Source organism: Acinonyx jubatus, chromosome A1 (assembly GCF_027475565.1).
Source record: "Acinonyx jubatus isolate Ajub_Pintada_27869175 chromosome A1, VMU_Ajub_asm_v1.0, whole genome shotgun sequence".
Taxonomy (NCBI): Eukaryota; Metazoa; Chordata; class Mammalia; order Carnivora; family Felidae; genus Acinonyx; species Acinonyx jubatus.
In genome coordinates, this window is record NC_069380.1 from 190,836,155 (window position 1) to 190,851,847 (window position 15,693).

The 15,693-nt window shown below is 42.9% G+C and overlaps 1 protein-coding gene across 2 annotated transcripts in view; it reads right to left on the reverse strand.

The window, feature by feature from the left end:
* The window catches only part of GRIA1 (glutamate ionotropic receptor AMPA type subunit 1), a 312,249-nt gene that overhangs the window by 83,135 nt on the left and 213,421 nt on the right, over positions 1-15,693 (reverse strand). For both annotated transcript variants that reach the window (XM_027077529.2, XM_027077522.2), the window contains exon 11: positions 11,680-12,050. In XM_027077529.2, coding sequence (XP_026933330.1) covers positions 11,680-12,050 — 371 coding nt within the window. The remainder of the gene's footprint in view (positions 1-11,679; positions 12,051-15,693) is intronic.

Here is a 15,693-nt window from a genome sequence, read left to right on the forward strand (position 1 = left end):
GTCCTTGGAACTGACCATCACGCTGTAAGGAAGCCCAAGCAAAGCATGGAGAGGGCACCTGTAGGTATTTAGGACAACAGCTTCAAAATCTCCTAACCCATGCATTGCATGAACATAATAAAACAGCTGTAGTTGTATGCCACAAGTTTAGACTCATGTTATATAGCAATAGTAACAGAGACTCTGAGGTGCAAAGCTAGTTGCTAAGGGTCACACAGAAAATTAAAAGGAAGAAATAAGCCCAGGTCTAACTCCAGAGCTCATGCCCTTAATTACTCTGTTGAAAAAGTCCTGCATATTTATAAGTCCTGCATAACCAGTGTCTGTCACTCTGGGAAATAGAGAAAACCACTGTAATGCTGACCATGAAGAAACAAAATCAGATGCCCAGGAGGTAAGGAGAGGACTGGTAGACAAAGTCGTTTGGCAGGGACACGTCACTGCCCAGGAGATGAGTTTTGCCAGGGAGGCAGATGGGAGTTCAGATCTAGTTCGTGTCTATGCTTTAAGAGAGAAATAACCCTGGGATAGGAGGAGTGAGACTGCCATATCCTCCAGTCATAACACTGTAACTGGAAGCCTTCCTCCTTCTTCTGTGAGTAGCGTCTGAACTTCCCTCTGCTAGCGCTGGGCCAGATAAGGAGATGCATGCAGTGAGTCCCAGAAACCTTTCAGCAGAGAATAAATGATTGGTGGGAGGCCAGAGATAAAGTGGAAGAGAAGTGATGTGATTAACACAAAAGGATGGAAAGAAAATTAAGATTTTTTAAACCCTGGCCTATGCTAGGTATTAGGCAACATGATTTGGTTTTTGTTTGTTCATGTATTCTTGTAAGAATCCTGTGATATAGGCGTTGATAACCCCATGTTGAAAGGAAACTGAGGCTTGGCAGTTAAGTTACTGACTCACGTCTTACAGCTAGTAACTGGTGGACTAGGATTCAAACCCAGGTGTCTCTGAATACTGGGATACGTTGTCCTTCTTTGCTTGAGCTTCCCCCATTGCCCAATTGCCTTACCTGGAGTTCCTTCTAGACACGTAACTCTATCCTTTGGGAGCAGCCCAAGTCTCTCCTTTTTCACTAAGCCAGCCCAGATCACTCTAGTCCTCAGTGATATTTCTTTCTTTTTTTTTTTTTTTCTACCTATTGACTACCAATCTTGCACTTGGGAATTATCCAAATACATATTTTGCTTTATTATCCATTTTTTTTCCCTTGTGTATCTTGGTTCTTCTACTGACTTGTAAAGTCAGAGGTCTGAACTCCTGTTTCTTGCTTCTTTCCATCTGCCATAATGCTTAGCATTGTGCCTAAGGCAAGGTTTAGGCCCAAGATGGTGCTCAGTTAAAACATTTGATGGATTAATCCTCCCTGATGTCTACAGAAATATATACACATAGTAACCAGAAATAAAACAAAATAAACTCCCTCTCCAATCTCTCTCCCCATCCCCAGAATGGGTATCTACACAGAGAACAGGACATAAAAGAGAAGATGAATATTAGCTGGGTGCCTAGCCAGACTTCCCACAGATAAGGAAGGCATCTTTCTGCCTGAAAGCTCCTTCTGTGCTGCTCAGGAGATAAATAACTGGCAGCAGCACTGGCAGGGACTCCCTGAGTGCCCAGCCAGGATCCTCTGAATTCTAGATATTAGACCTGGCTGACATTGTTCCATCCATGACAGACCAAGCCTTAACACCAATCAATAAAGGTGCTCCATGGAGAGCTGGGAATTTCTTCCTGATGGCCACTGAAGAATTATCCCAAACTTGCCCACCTCAGACTCTTTTCTTGGGTGCTACTCCAACGGCTTTACAGAGGTTATAGGTCCCCCAAAGTCACAGTATTGAGTTTATCATTAAACTTTGAGAGCTCTCTGCCTGTATTCACGACATTCCCCCGCCAGAGATTTCCCTCTTCATTTCTCTTTGCTTTTGTAGAAAATCTTATCTCATCTTTCAAGGCACAGCCCACTGCTTCCCAGAGGCCTCTGTTTACCACAGCCCACACTAATTTTTCCTTCCTCAGAAATAAATTTAGCGCCAAATCCACAGGCCTCAGAGTTTAGCCCTCAGTTACACATTCCCCTAGTTCCCTCTGTTCCAGAGAGACAGCCTGGTGTAGTGAAAAGGACCTGTAATTTGGGACCAGTGGAATCACAGCAACCCATTATTTCCCCGCTATGCAACCCTGAAGATCTTCACAAAGTAGGATAGACATCCTTGTTCTTCTACCTTAATAGCTGCATTGGGTTCCCCTGGCTGATGAACCATCACTTCTATCAGCAGGCTTCTACTGGTGGACTGTAGGCAACTTCTGGATGTTTAAAAACAGTGAGGGGGAACATCCTTATGGATACATCTTGTCATATTTGCACAACCATTTCTGTAGGATAAATGTGTGCACCCTAGATGTTTCTTCCCCCCGCCACTAACAATTTTAACAATTGTTAAAATTGTTAACAATTTTAAGGCCATCCTTTTTGCCTCTTCTCCCTCTACCTCATTCCCACCTAAAGAGCTGTAGTTAAAGAGATCACATGCCCTTTCCAGCCTTTGGCTGTGACTATGAAGCCTACCCTATGCCACGGTCACCTCCCAGCTGAGGCCAAGAGGTTGGCCTCTCTGAGGTAGCACTACCTGTATCTTTGCTTTTGTCTCTATTTCAATTGTCTCTCACTCAGCTGGCCACACTGCACTGCCTCTTGGTGGGGACAGAGTGCACTCTTGGGAGTTCACCTCTCCTTCCTCGGTAGATGGCTTGTAAAGACACAGAAACTGTAAAGAATAATAATGGAATGAAAACCCAAGGCAAAAAAAGGTCCATTAAAAAATCAGAGTTAGGGAGCCCACAGAAGAAAATGGGTACCTTTCTTTTGTTATTTTTCATGAATTCTAATAATCTACAGGGAGCCCTCAGGGACCTTTAGAAGATGTCTGGTTTTAGAAGACTGAAATTTGTCAAGGATAAAACATGGGTATTGAGATTGGACAAACACAGATTCTAAACCCATTTCTGCTGTATAAATGTAGACAAGAGAGTTAATCACTCTGAGCCACAGTTTTCTCATCTATAGAATGGTGTTGATGTACCGAGGTAGAGGTTGTCATGATGATAAGTAATGTGATCTAACACCAGAGTGCCTGACACATAGTAGTTTCAACAAATGAAAACAATCATTACTACTGTTTTTCCAGCCAAGAGATAGAAATGGGGTAACTGGCAATATTAGGATAACAGGAAACATTGCTTTCTAGGTCTATTCACCTTCCTTTTCTCTAATTCTACCTGCTTTATCTCTAAGTCCCTTCACAGACGAGGACTGAGTTTCTCCATATGGCACAGATAGTTAGTGATGACCAGAAATTCTCTCCATTGGACTGCTTTCTCTCCATTAAATGAAACAAATGACATCCTTAGACAGTGACGTATTACTTCAACAAGAGTGTGTTTGAATACACAACACCTGGTGTCAGGTTTTAGATGAGCTGAAGAGATCAGTTTGCCAGTCTATGTCTCAGTGAGGAATAGACATGGTAACTATAGTGCAGGGCTGAAGGTGAAGGACACTCTCAGAGACATGCAGGGACAGTTGTGATGGCACCAGCAACATCAACAGCTCTTACCGTCTCTGGGTCAGCCCTGTACAAAAGGAGGAGCTTTCCAGGTACTATGTAATTTTATACTCAAAATACACATTCAGTATTTCTTCTTAACCCCATTTTCCAGAAGAAGAAACTGACGTTCAGGGAAGCAATCTTCCCATGCTTGCATGGCTGCTAGGATTCACTTGCAGCAACCCTATTCCAGAGTTTAGGCATAACCATTATTATGAGGCACAGCTTCAGAGGAGTAATCAGGGCTGGGAAGACAGTATTTGTGAAGGGGGAAGAGTTGAACCAGGAAAGATGGGAACAGTCACTCCAAGTGGAAGGGATGACCAGGGCAGACAAGGGCTGGGGAATCAAAATGAAGCACAACTTGGTTTGGCCAAAGCCTTGGCTGAACCTGGGAATCGAAGGGAGACACACCTTAGATGGGAGGCTGGGGACATACTAGGGACCATCTTGTTTCCATTTTGAAGAAGGAGAAGTGAGACAGACAGAGGCGGTGACTCCCCCGGTGGGCTAACAGCAGGCTGAGACTGCGCTTCCTACTAAGCTCCTTTACCCCCTCCTCCAGTCCTGTGGGCCTGCCCCTTGTGACAACAGCTGCATTCTGCCTCCAGCAAGTACTGTGCTTCCTTATTTTAAGGCCCTCCTAAGCCACTGGAGACACACCAGGACTGTTGTCACCTAGGTGTGCCATTTCTGTTAGTCTGCTTGACACCATTTACCTTCTGCTTGGTACCTTGGGCTTAATTCACCTACTATCTTTCTTGAACATAGCTAGGGCAAAAGTATTCATTTGCCACAGATGGATGGTGTACCTAACTCACATTCAAAACCGCCAGACTCCTCATAGGAGTACGAGCATACATTCCCCATCATTTCAATTCATAATGCTTTTACTTTTCCCTATGTAGAATTCGTACTTCTTTCCAATGAACAGTTGGGTCTTCTGGTCCTGGATGCTGCATGTGCAGAGAAAGTTTACAAGGAAACAGGAAGTTTTCTCTAGGAAAATGTGGAACATAGGAAGATATTGTCATGGGCAGGCCTTTTTAGTTAACAAGACATAGGGACCATCTCTCTTCGAGTGCAGCCCCCATCCATGGCCTGGATTTTCTAAGGCATGTGAAAGGTGAGAAAAACATAGCAATCACATTTTATACTTGGAACCAAAAATGGAGGAGGAATAGGGAAAATTCCTTTAAAAAGTACATAAATGTAATATTTCAAGTGTGTCTAAATTCATTAAAAACACAGTGGTACATTATACTCCTTGCCATTCTTCCAGGGGTCTCCAACTGGGGGCCTACAAGCTGGATCTTGGCATGTTTTGTTTCATTTGTACGGTGTTCCCAGGGCAGTGACTGTCTAGAACTGAGTGGGAATGGCCTTCTCCAGCTGACTTATGCACGTCCCAGTTCACCACAGTCCACAGATGGCCTCCATTCTTGTGTTTCTGAGCTTACACTCACAATTTATGCAAACTTGCCTAAGTCCTTCCCCTCCTTGTATACCAGAATCTTCACCTATCAAATGGGGATGGGGGTGTTGATGACATTTTACAGGTGTTTTGTTTATTGCTTGCCTCCTCCCACTAAACAGTAAGCTCTTAGGAGGGCAGGGAGTTTTGTCTGCTTTATTCAGTGATATCTCCTATCGCACTTTGAACCAAATCTGTTGCATAATAGGTGCTAAATAAACATTTCATGAGTGAATAAATGGCCCTAACCATCTATTTCAGCTTAGTGAAACACTTTCTGAGAATTTGCATATTGTGATTTTGGAAGAAAAAAAATTAATCTCCCTTCAGTTAAACTGTTCAAACCTTGGGCTTTCAGAGCACGAGAGAGAGAGAGAGAGAGAGAGAGAGAGAGAGAGCATAATTTGACTTCCCTCTTACTGATGGCCACAACTGCTGGCTGAGATGCAGAAAATGATGCTTTTCATTTGTGTATCCAGTGAAGCCTTTATCCTCCTGTCACTGCATTCATTTTAATACTTCCATGTGGCTTTTGGAGCTTCTGAAAGTTCTACTCTTGTGTTTCTCAATGGTCTGTGAAACTGCGGGGCACTGGAGCCTGGCTCTGGGTCTAGCCACCAGGTAGCAGAGGATTAAAGTTGAAAGGGAAGGAGGCACTGAGCTGAAGTTCCCCAGGGATGGGGCCACCCCCAGACAGTCCCTGTGCATATCACACCTGCTACATTTGCAGAATCCCCTCACCTGGGTCATTGGAGAGGGACAGGTGATTCTGATGCAGGTGGTCCCAGCAGAAACCCCCAAGCCTAGTCCCAAGGCACAAAGCATCTGTCACACATTTCTTGCATCATAACTGTCTACACGCCCTTGTGATATTCTTCCTTGCAGCAATGAATCTGTGTCCTACAAGAGGCTTATGTTTTCTAAAAGCGAAATATTCTATAATTTCAGGTGGCTTCCATCAACTTCACCGCGTTTCTACTCTCAGCATCCCTTCCTTCCTCCTGCAACACTTAAATGACACAAGATGAGCAAGAGAAGGAGATTTGCATGACTGCCTCTGGGAGGGGAGGTGGGGAAACAGGAGGTGCACGGGGTAGATTTCTCATCACTTCTCAGTGTCATGGCATATTGGTTGCTATGGAACTTTTGTATGAATGCAAAGGTCAGACTGTCGTTGGTTATTAGTTTGGGATCTGCTCATTGGTTATCCTGTTCCCATGGTGAATCAGTTGCTTGGCCCGACAAGTAGATTAGCTGGGGTGGAGGTGTGTGTGGTATAAGGTTCCTAGAGATCTCCAAGTGCCATCACTCTTCCACTTGAGACTTCTCACTGAGACTAATTATCTTCACTAGGTGGAGATAATTATCATACATTCTGATACATTTTAAGATCAGGTATAAAAGAGTTTCGAAAGCCGCAGTCATAATTTCCCATTTTCTTCTATTCTTCTAGGACCTTCTAAACCTCTCTTGTTCTGCTTACTAAGGTCATATGAACCCAGAAAAGTACTGACTCCATGGACAAGCCAATAAGTAAGTGGGGGCTGTGGGAATAAAGAGCTGAAGAGGCTCCTTCTTAGCTCACTTGCAGGCAATAAATAGAACCTTGGGTTGAGACTGCCTGGTAAGCAGCACTGGATTGGGCATCAACAGGCCCAAGGGATTGTCTTGGTCACCTCAGAGGAAATCCCTTTCACCTCTTAGGCCTCAGTTTCCTTGTGCATAACATGAGATGGATAAACCAGATCATCCTAATGATCCTGCCCAAAGCTAAAGGTCTTTGGAACTGTGGTTCCATGTTTTCCAAATGCTCCCTACCTCTTGGGTCCACCTTGGACTCTTCCCTTTCCTTACTCTCATATATCCAGTCCATCAGCAAGTGCTGTCAGTTCGAGTTTCAAAGTATCCCACAAATCCATCTCCTTGACCATCATAATTTCCATCACTGTAATTTCCTCTGGACAGCCATAAGATCCTCTTGCTTGGTTTCTCTGCTTCTACTCTTGACTATTCTCTGCCCAATTCATTTTCCTCATAGCTCCCTGGAGTGGTATGTTAGCATGTAAATCAATCCTTGCCTTGCTTAAAACTCTCCAATGTCTTCTCAATGTATTGGAAGTAAAACTCCAAAACTATACTACAGTCCAGGGTCCTGCATAATCTGGACTCTGCCTACTTCTCTAATGTTATCTCAAACCCCTGTTCTCATTCACTGGGTACTCTTTCCATCTTTGAAAGCATTAAGCTCTTTTCTATCTCAGACCCTTGCACATGGCTAGTATGTTTCTCAGTTGTATGCAAGCCTACCTCTTTTTCACCTATCAACTCCTCAGAGAAACTTTCTCAGAACTCCTTAAGTAAGTCCCCTGTAATTCTACTTCCCTTATTATCTATTGCTATAGCAGAGTCATTTTATTCATAGCACATCACAATTTATACATTCACAATTGCCTGTTTAATGTCTGTCTTACAGCACTATTCTTGCCAGATCCTTGAAGCAAACACTCCAGCCCCCATGCTGCTCATTGATATATATTGTCATATCCTCAGCCCACTGCAGCATGCCATGCATGGCCAATAAATGAATGACACTGGTCACAAATAGGGGGAAAAGGGTACACAAAAGAAGATTGAGGGAACTAAAGATAAATTTTGCTGTTTTGACAGTTTTGTCCCTCCTTTAATATATCTCTTCTCAAAATGTTCCTCTCCATGGGAAAATGAATCTAAAGATCTCTTAAAAATAGGTCGTTGGACACAAGAAGCAGGCCTATGAAGTCAATTCATGGATAGCATTTTAATCTCACCATCGGCCTAATGAAAAAAATTGTAATGTGTGATCACAGCTAAACTGAATTGTAACTCTGAATATTAAAATGGCTTGCACAAAACCAATTTCACATATAAATATGTTAAAGGGAGGTGGGAAAAGTCTTTAAAGAATTTCAAGAGGATTTACTGGCATATGTCATTGAATGTGTTAATTACAGATGATTTATTTATGATATAAGTGCAGAAAAACATTGACTTCAGGCACTGTGGCCAGTGCTGCTGGTGACCCACCCCAACATCTATCCCCATATGTTCCCCTCTAGAGGCTAGAATACCTAAATTCTTGCTCTACTGGCCTTGCTTGCCACTAGGAAGGAAGGGCCACTGTTCTCACTAATAAGATAGAAGCAGATATCAGCTGCTGGGGTAGGGAGTATTCCATTAAGCTTTTGTTTTTATGATCCAAAGAGACAGAAATGGCAACACTCCTTCCCTTTCTTGTTGTTTGAACATGGACGCAATATCTTGGTGTAGCCATCTTGTGAATATGAGAAAATGTCAAGACAGTCACAAAACAGCAGATCCTGATTTCACTGAACCATGAACCACTGACTAGTTCTGCTTTTCTAATAATGTAAGAAAGATAACTATCTGTTCATATTGCTGTGGTCAGATTATTGTGTTAATTGCAGGCAACCACATTTAGCTACATTTTGTTGGCTTTTGGGTGACAGACATTAACATGAACTTTGAAGAGATTAAAAGAGATAAAGCTACTTGTGTATGAATGTACATACATGTAATTCAGATGGCACTTGGTTTTCCAAATTCTAAATTAGTGAGGATTTATGATATTTTCTTTAAGTAAACAGCAAGAGTAACTAATTGAAGCTCATTTGAAAGGATGTTTGATGCAAACAAGCCCCTTAAAGTTCTTCCCACCACAGCACCCAGAGTGTCTCTGACACAGTACTTTGCATGTCAGAGGCTCATGACACGTATGACTTCATCAGGGAATACATAGACAGCAACAATAAAAGCTTCTGTTGATGTTTGCAGCTGCCTGCTTGGTCTCTGGCTCTGATCACTCACTGTCTAAGTGTCCTTGTCTTTTTTGTATGGCCCAAGTGAGATGAAGTGCATGCCTTTTCTTTTTAGCGTGTATTTCCAGGATACACTGTAGTGTATACTCTGACTCTCAGGGTTTCTACAGGCCTCTAAGCTCTGGGAATGGCCAGGGTGGGCCTGATAAGGAAAAGTCACCTCAAGTAGATATTACTTCTTATTCTGGAATGTTTACTCTTTTGTCTGTAAGACTCTTTAATCCAAAATGACAAATCCTTCCTCCCAGTTCCTGTGAGAAGAAGTCTCAGGAATCCTGGTGTTGCTGGTCTCTGGGATCAACCACTGGCTGTTTCTGCTTTGTCCCTGGACTTCGCAAGAAGGGAGAAGTCCAGTGGCTTTCACATCAGTGTGAGCACCCTTTCTTCCAGTGAAGTTTAGTAGAAGCCCAATATATAAAATCAGTAAAATAATAAAAAATGGCCCTTGTCTTATAGTGCTTCCTGGATATTATATTATGGGTCCTACATATATCAATCTATTTTAAACCTCATAACAATACTTAAGGTGGTAACGGTTCCATTTTACCAGTGGGGGGAAAAAAAAAACAGGCATAGAGTGGAGGTGTTCTATCAAAGATTGGGAGGAAGGAGGCTGGGATGGGTCCTTCATAGTCTCCTTTTCACCTCAGTGTCGGTTCCTAAGATACTCTAGTGGAACCCTTAGAAGACCTGGAGACAATGTTTGAAAATCCTTTTGCAGCCCGAGGTCACAAACTCAAATACTCTCCCAGGGGCCAGCTGAGTAACAAAGGAATGAAGGTGGTTACCTGGGGGCTGCAGTGCGGTGGAGTGTGCAACGATCAGCTAAGGGGGTGGCTGCCACTCAGCTTTGCACAACCATTACCAAATTCTGTGCGAATCAAACACAAACATGCCTCCCAGAGGACTTAGCTTTTGTGGGCCACCAATTTGAGACAATCAGAGAATGGGTGGAGGCTCTGAAAACGTATCCTGAGGTCAGACCACTTGGGTGCCATTAGAAGATGAGATGCCCACTGATGAAGGAAATAATGGAGAAAAACAAGCCCATGGGTCTTTTTGGGCATATGCATATTGTGATGGCCCTATGTTATACTGACTAGCTAAGAGTCATTTCTTCCCACTGTTTATCTACTGGCCTGATTTATTTTTAAGCAAGTCCTTCCCCTACTTGGTTCTGTCTACTCTTCACCATGTGTTTGCCAGTATTGGCCAAGCATCCAGTCTCACACCTCTTCTCCCACGCACCCCACCCCCCAACTGTCTTCTTATTTAAAGAAAAACAAGATTATAATGGTGAACAATGAGACTACCTAAATTATACAGCAGCCAAAATGAGTCCTGAGGGAAGATCCTTAGGAAGATTTTATTCCTTTGCTACTCAGGAATATTGGTTCTCATTGACACTCAAATGCAAAACAGACAGGTGGCTAAGATGCCTCCAGCACTTGCCTATAAGGCCTTAATATTTATGTAACTTGCCCCCAGAAGGTGACAATGTGTGAAAATCTATTTATGACAGCCAAGTTCTAAGTCATGCCTCCCCACATGCTTTAGAAACTTGGTAGTCTACAAGGGACTGTCTAATGGAAAAGGAGTTCATAGACACTGAACAACTGTAAAAGCAAAGGGAAATACAGTCAGTGCTTGTATATCAGATAAACTGAAGGGGATCTGTCACATGAACATTCCAGAATGTAGTTGAAAGAACATCATACACAAAGACAGGAGGTCAATAAATGTGAGGACTGGGCTAGATTGGGAGTTTTCAAGTTTCTTTTATGCTCCCGCCGCCTTTCCATCCTTCCTCCTTTTTTTCTTTCTTGGCTTAGGAATCATTTTTTTGAAAAAACAATAATATTTGCAGTCTAATGTATAAAACAGACAAAGTGGACCTACTGTGGTTCCATGTGGAGGCTGCGGCCTCACTGATTTGGGCACCCTAGCACTCTCAATGCACTATCTGAGGCACCTCTGAGAAATCCCATGTTCGAACTACAAGAAACAAATTTACATCACCATTAGAACTAGATTATTTCCAAGGTCTGTTCAGAACTAAGAAAAAGAGAACCCTTTTCTCTTAAAAATGAAGAAACCTAGATCTGCTAGGTCAGGTGACCTACTCAGGGCCATACCTAGCATGCTATAGCCGGTACTAGAACCCACTCATAGTTCAGTGCTCTCCTTCCATCATTTAGAAAGTCGCATAGGATGGTGGTCTGAATCTCAACTCACCTAGCTACAAGCTCTGTAACCTTGGCAAGATATTCAACATTTGTGTGGTTCCTCATTTATGAAAGAAGATATAACAAGAGTCCCACCTTATGCTTCTGTGAGGAATCAGTGAGATAATGGATGTATGGGACTCAAACCCTTGCTTAGCATATAGTAGGTGCTTACTAAGTGTTAGCTGTACCATACTCTCCTCCATCCCTTCTCTGTTCCTTGCAGCTACAGAACATCAGACTTGTGATTATCCCTATTAATCTTGATGGAGCACATCAACCAGATAGCAGACAGAGCTGGCTCAGACACAGGATGCATCCAGCCGATGGACAGCATGCACTGGACAGTTGGCTGTAAAGCATAGCTGAAAAGCTGAATACAGTGAAGTCTGGAAATAATTCCTATCTCTTAACTTTCCAATATTTGCTTTGTTTTCCAAGAAAAATAAGCATTGAGCAAAGGGGTTGAGAAGAGCTGACTGACCTGGGAGAAATGTCACATCCTTGTTGCATGAATGCTCCCAGGGAGAACCACAAACTGTTGAATATCCCAAACTCATTGGATTGGTCACTGGTTGTCTGGTCCCGCCCTTCCTCAAACTCTTCACTGTGCCATTCATAGGGGCTGAAGCGGCTGACCAGGAAAAGGACGACACTCACTCCAATGTAGGCAAAGACAATGCACATCCAAATTTCATAAGCCAAAGGATCGAGGAAGGAGAAGACCCCCGGCTTGGACTTCTGCGGCTTTTTTATCATGATGGAGATCCCCAAACTCATAAATGGCTTGGAGAAATCTATCACCTCTTCCCGGACCAAGGTGATAGTTAAAGGAGCCACGGCCACATCGGCTCTCTGCAAAAAAAAAAAAAAAAAAAAAAAGGAAGAAGAAGAAGAAGAAGAAGAAAAAATGCAGTTGAGCTCAGCAGCTCTCTGTTCTCTTGTTTCTTTCTCCACTGAATATTCTTTTGCATTTTAAAGGATGTGCGAGTTGAAAAGAAACTCAGAAGTCTAATTCCTCCTACTGTCTATATTTCTGACAAATGAATGATCAGCTCACTATCACTATTATAGGAGAGATTATCCCAGTGTTTGACAGTTCTAACTGTTAGGGCATCTTCCTCACCTTACTAGAAGGGGGATGTTGTGATATCTGTGGCTTCTGCCTTCCCAGCAGCCATGCCTCCTTCCTCCACAAGAAGAACCACTCCTGTCCACTCTCAGTCCTTCTAGTTCAAATCAGCTAATCACCCTGGTTACATAGTGAAGTGCATGACCCAGGTTTGGCCATCGGTATGCTTCATTTCCCTGGTCAGAATGATTCATTCAAAAATGGTATAGGACTCAAGTCCGTTTAATGAGCATTAGCCCCGAGAGTCAGAGTGAGAGATTTAGAAACTGATCCAGAATGTCATTTGGGCCATGCTAAATTCAGGGCTTACCCCAGACTCCAAGGAAGATGGGTTAATATATTCTATTTGTTCCCAGGAACATGAGCCAGCCCTTCTGTTTGCCTAAGCCAGTTTGGATTGGGTTTCTTTTACCTGCAGCCAAGATATCCCTAGCTAATAGTGTGGTAAAGGCAAATTTAACTCAATAAACTCTTACTGGGCACTTCTTTATGTTCAAGCCTTAGGCTGGAAGCTGAGGGTAAGCTACAGTCCCTACACTCAGGGTATTACAAACTAGTAAGAGAGGTCGGTATACATATCCACCTTTCCCTCCTCTAACCCCTCCTCTCCCCCGCAATTTTTCAGTCTACCAGGTAGGCTGGGTGTACTAGCCAAGAGATACACAATGATACAGGAGACAAGAGAGGCATTAATTCTGGCTGAGGAGATCGGGGGCTACATCATAAAAGAGGTGACACATAAATTTGGCATTGAAGAGGGGTAGGATCTTGTTGCTCTGGCACAGTACACATTTCAGAAGGAGGGAATTATGTGAGTGAAGGCCTTAAAGAGAGGAGGAAAAGAAGCATCACAAGTATTTTTCATAAAGACGCCTAAGAAACATACAAACAATTCAATTTTTAAAATTCAGATCCATGTAGACAAACATAAAAAAGGTTGCAAGAAATGCTCATCTTTGAGCATCTAGCATGTGGAATCACCATCCTTGCTCTTCGGTCTTTCCTCCCTCTCCCTAATGGCAGAAGCACTGGCATGTACACAAATAAAAATCCACTGCTCTGTTGGCTTGAGATCAAGAGATCCTGGAAACCCAAGAAGGTTCCATGGACAGGTGCCACAAAAACTCATTTTTGAAATGAGAGACACATCTGTGCAAGTCTGTTCCAGGTGGATGGCTTTCTCTCATGATGCACAACAGTCCAGATGTGAAACTGGTGACAGATGTGTGCAGATGAGTGCCCCACTTAGCTGCTGACTGGTGTTGCATAGAGAAGATTTCGGCTGATTACTGTCATTGGCTGGGGTTTTTGAGAAGGTGCTTCAAGTGGAATAAAAACCCTGGCTTCAGAATGACTTAAGATCTCACCCAGGGAAAGAAACTTTCCATAAAGCAATGTGAATTTGATAGTAATTCTGCTTTTTTTTTTCTAATAGTCACTGCATAAATCTTTTATTATTATTATTATTATTATTATTATTATGCAAATACTTACAAGCAAGTGCAAGGGAGAAGATACCTACTCTTTTGTCTGTACCCTAATATAGATAGAAGACGAATGGAGGAGAAAAGTAATGGAAATGACTTAGAGGGACTACTACATGTTACCCAAAAGGGAGGTGAATGAAGACCAGCTTTGAAGGTGGTAACAGGAATTGAATGGATTCGTTTGATGCCTCCTGATGTGAGTTAATGAAAGGGACTGTGGACTGGAAAAATCACAGAAGCACATCATCATAATGCTTAGTTCATTCAGCAGTTCCAAGATTTGTTTAATAGAACATTATTTCTGGAAGGATGTTAATAAGTGTAACATAAAAACAGTGTGAAAATTAGGAAACACGAATCTAGGAAATATGAACTTAAACAGGTGGGGCGAGACTCCTCAGAACCTTTAGAAGATCACTATGCACTGAGAATTTCCAAGAGAGGTAAGTAGATGTAATACTTCTAAAATTATCTGGCCGTGGATCCCTGAGCATCAAAAGAGACCCATATGTGTAGGAGACATACACAGTGGGAGATGCTACATTCAATGACCTTACTTTATAGAGAAAAACTCAGGTCCAGAGAGGGAAGGTGATTTGTGCAAAGCTGCAGTGTTTCGGTTTGTCTGACATTGACTGAGAGGTCTTAAGAGGTGATTTCCAGCACCTGAGGTTGTTAGTGGCGCTCTGCAGGATTGGTTAAAGGCAGAGCTTACCTGGGAAAGTTAGACCTGGCTGCTCTGCTGGTGACTTGCTGACCATGTGGCCTTAAGTGAAACTGTTGTCTTTTGGAATATCAAATCCCTCGCAAAAAAAAAAAAAAAAAGGAGGCGTAATAATTTTTTGCCCTACCTATTTGATAGGATGGTTTTGTGAGGATCAAAAGAATTCAAATATGTGAGAATACTGTGAAGTGTAAGCATTCCACAGATGCTCAAAATTATTTACTTAAATTGACATTAGGATAGTAGCTTCCAAAATTAAGCATACGTCAGAATCACCTAGAGGGCTTTTAAAAATGCAGGTGGCAGAGTTTCTGGATCTCGGCGTGATACCTGAGAATTTGCATTTCTTTTTTTTTTAATATTTATTTATTTTGGGGGGGAGACAGAGACAATAGCATGAGCTGGGGAGGGCAGAGAGGGAAACACAGAATCTAAAGCAGGCTCCAACGCTCTGAGCTGTCAGCACAGAGCCTGACACTGGGCTTGAACCCATGAACCATGACATCGTGACCTGAGCCAAAGTCAGATGCTTAATTGACTGAGCCACCCAGGTGCCCCGAGAATTTGCATTTCTAATAAGTTCCCCAATGATGTTGATGCTACTGGTCCAGACATCACACTTTGAGAACCACTGACCTAGGCGAGCCCCAAACAAAATATGTGATGTCTAGAAACAATCCTGGGGAGACAGTAAACAGTTTTGATGTTGTAGGTAAAGGCGAAATGTGAAGAAAACCATTAAGGTTGGAGAGCTACTCTGAGCCAGGCACTGTGTAGGTAAACTCCCCACCCCAGCCCAGGGATACGGGATTCACTTTCCCTGTTTTACAGCGGTTCAATAACTTGCAGGTGCCTGCTGTCAAAGTTCACTCTCGTTCTGCTCCACCAAGACAAAGGACAGGCAGGGAAGCCACCTGTGAATCAAGCACAAAGCCAAATCCATGCAAGAAGCAGAAACTTCATTTGTAGCGTGTGGCATCTGAGAATGCAGACACTATTGCTATGCCCATTGCCAGTAAACAGTAGCCTTACAGTCCAGTGCTCAGATGGCTTGGAGTTCAAAAGCCAGGCTGCATGTCACAACTCTGCTTTTACTAGCTGTCCTTTGCCAAATTACATACCCGCCCCCCCCCCACTGGGCCTCAGTGTCCTTAT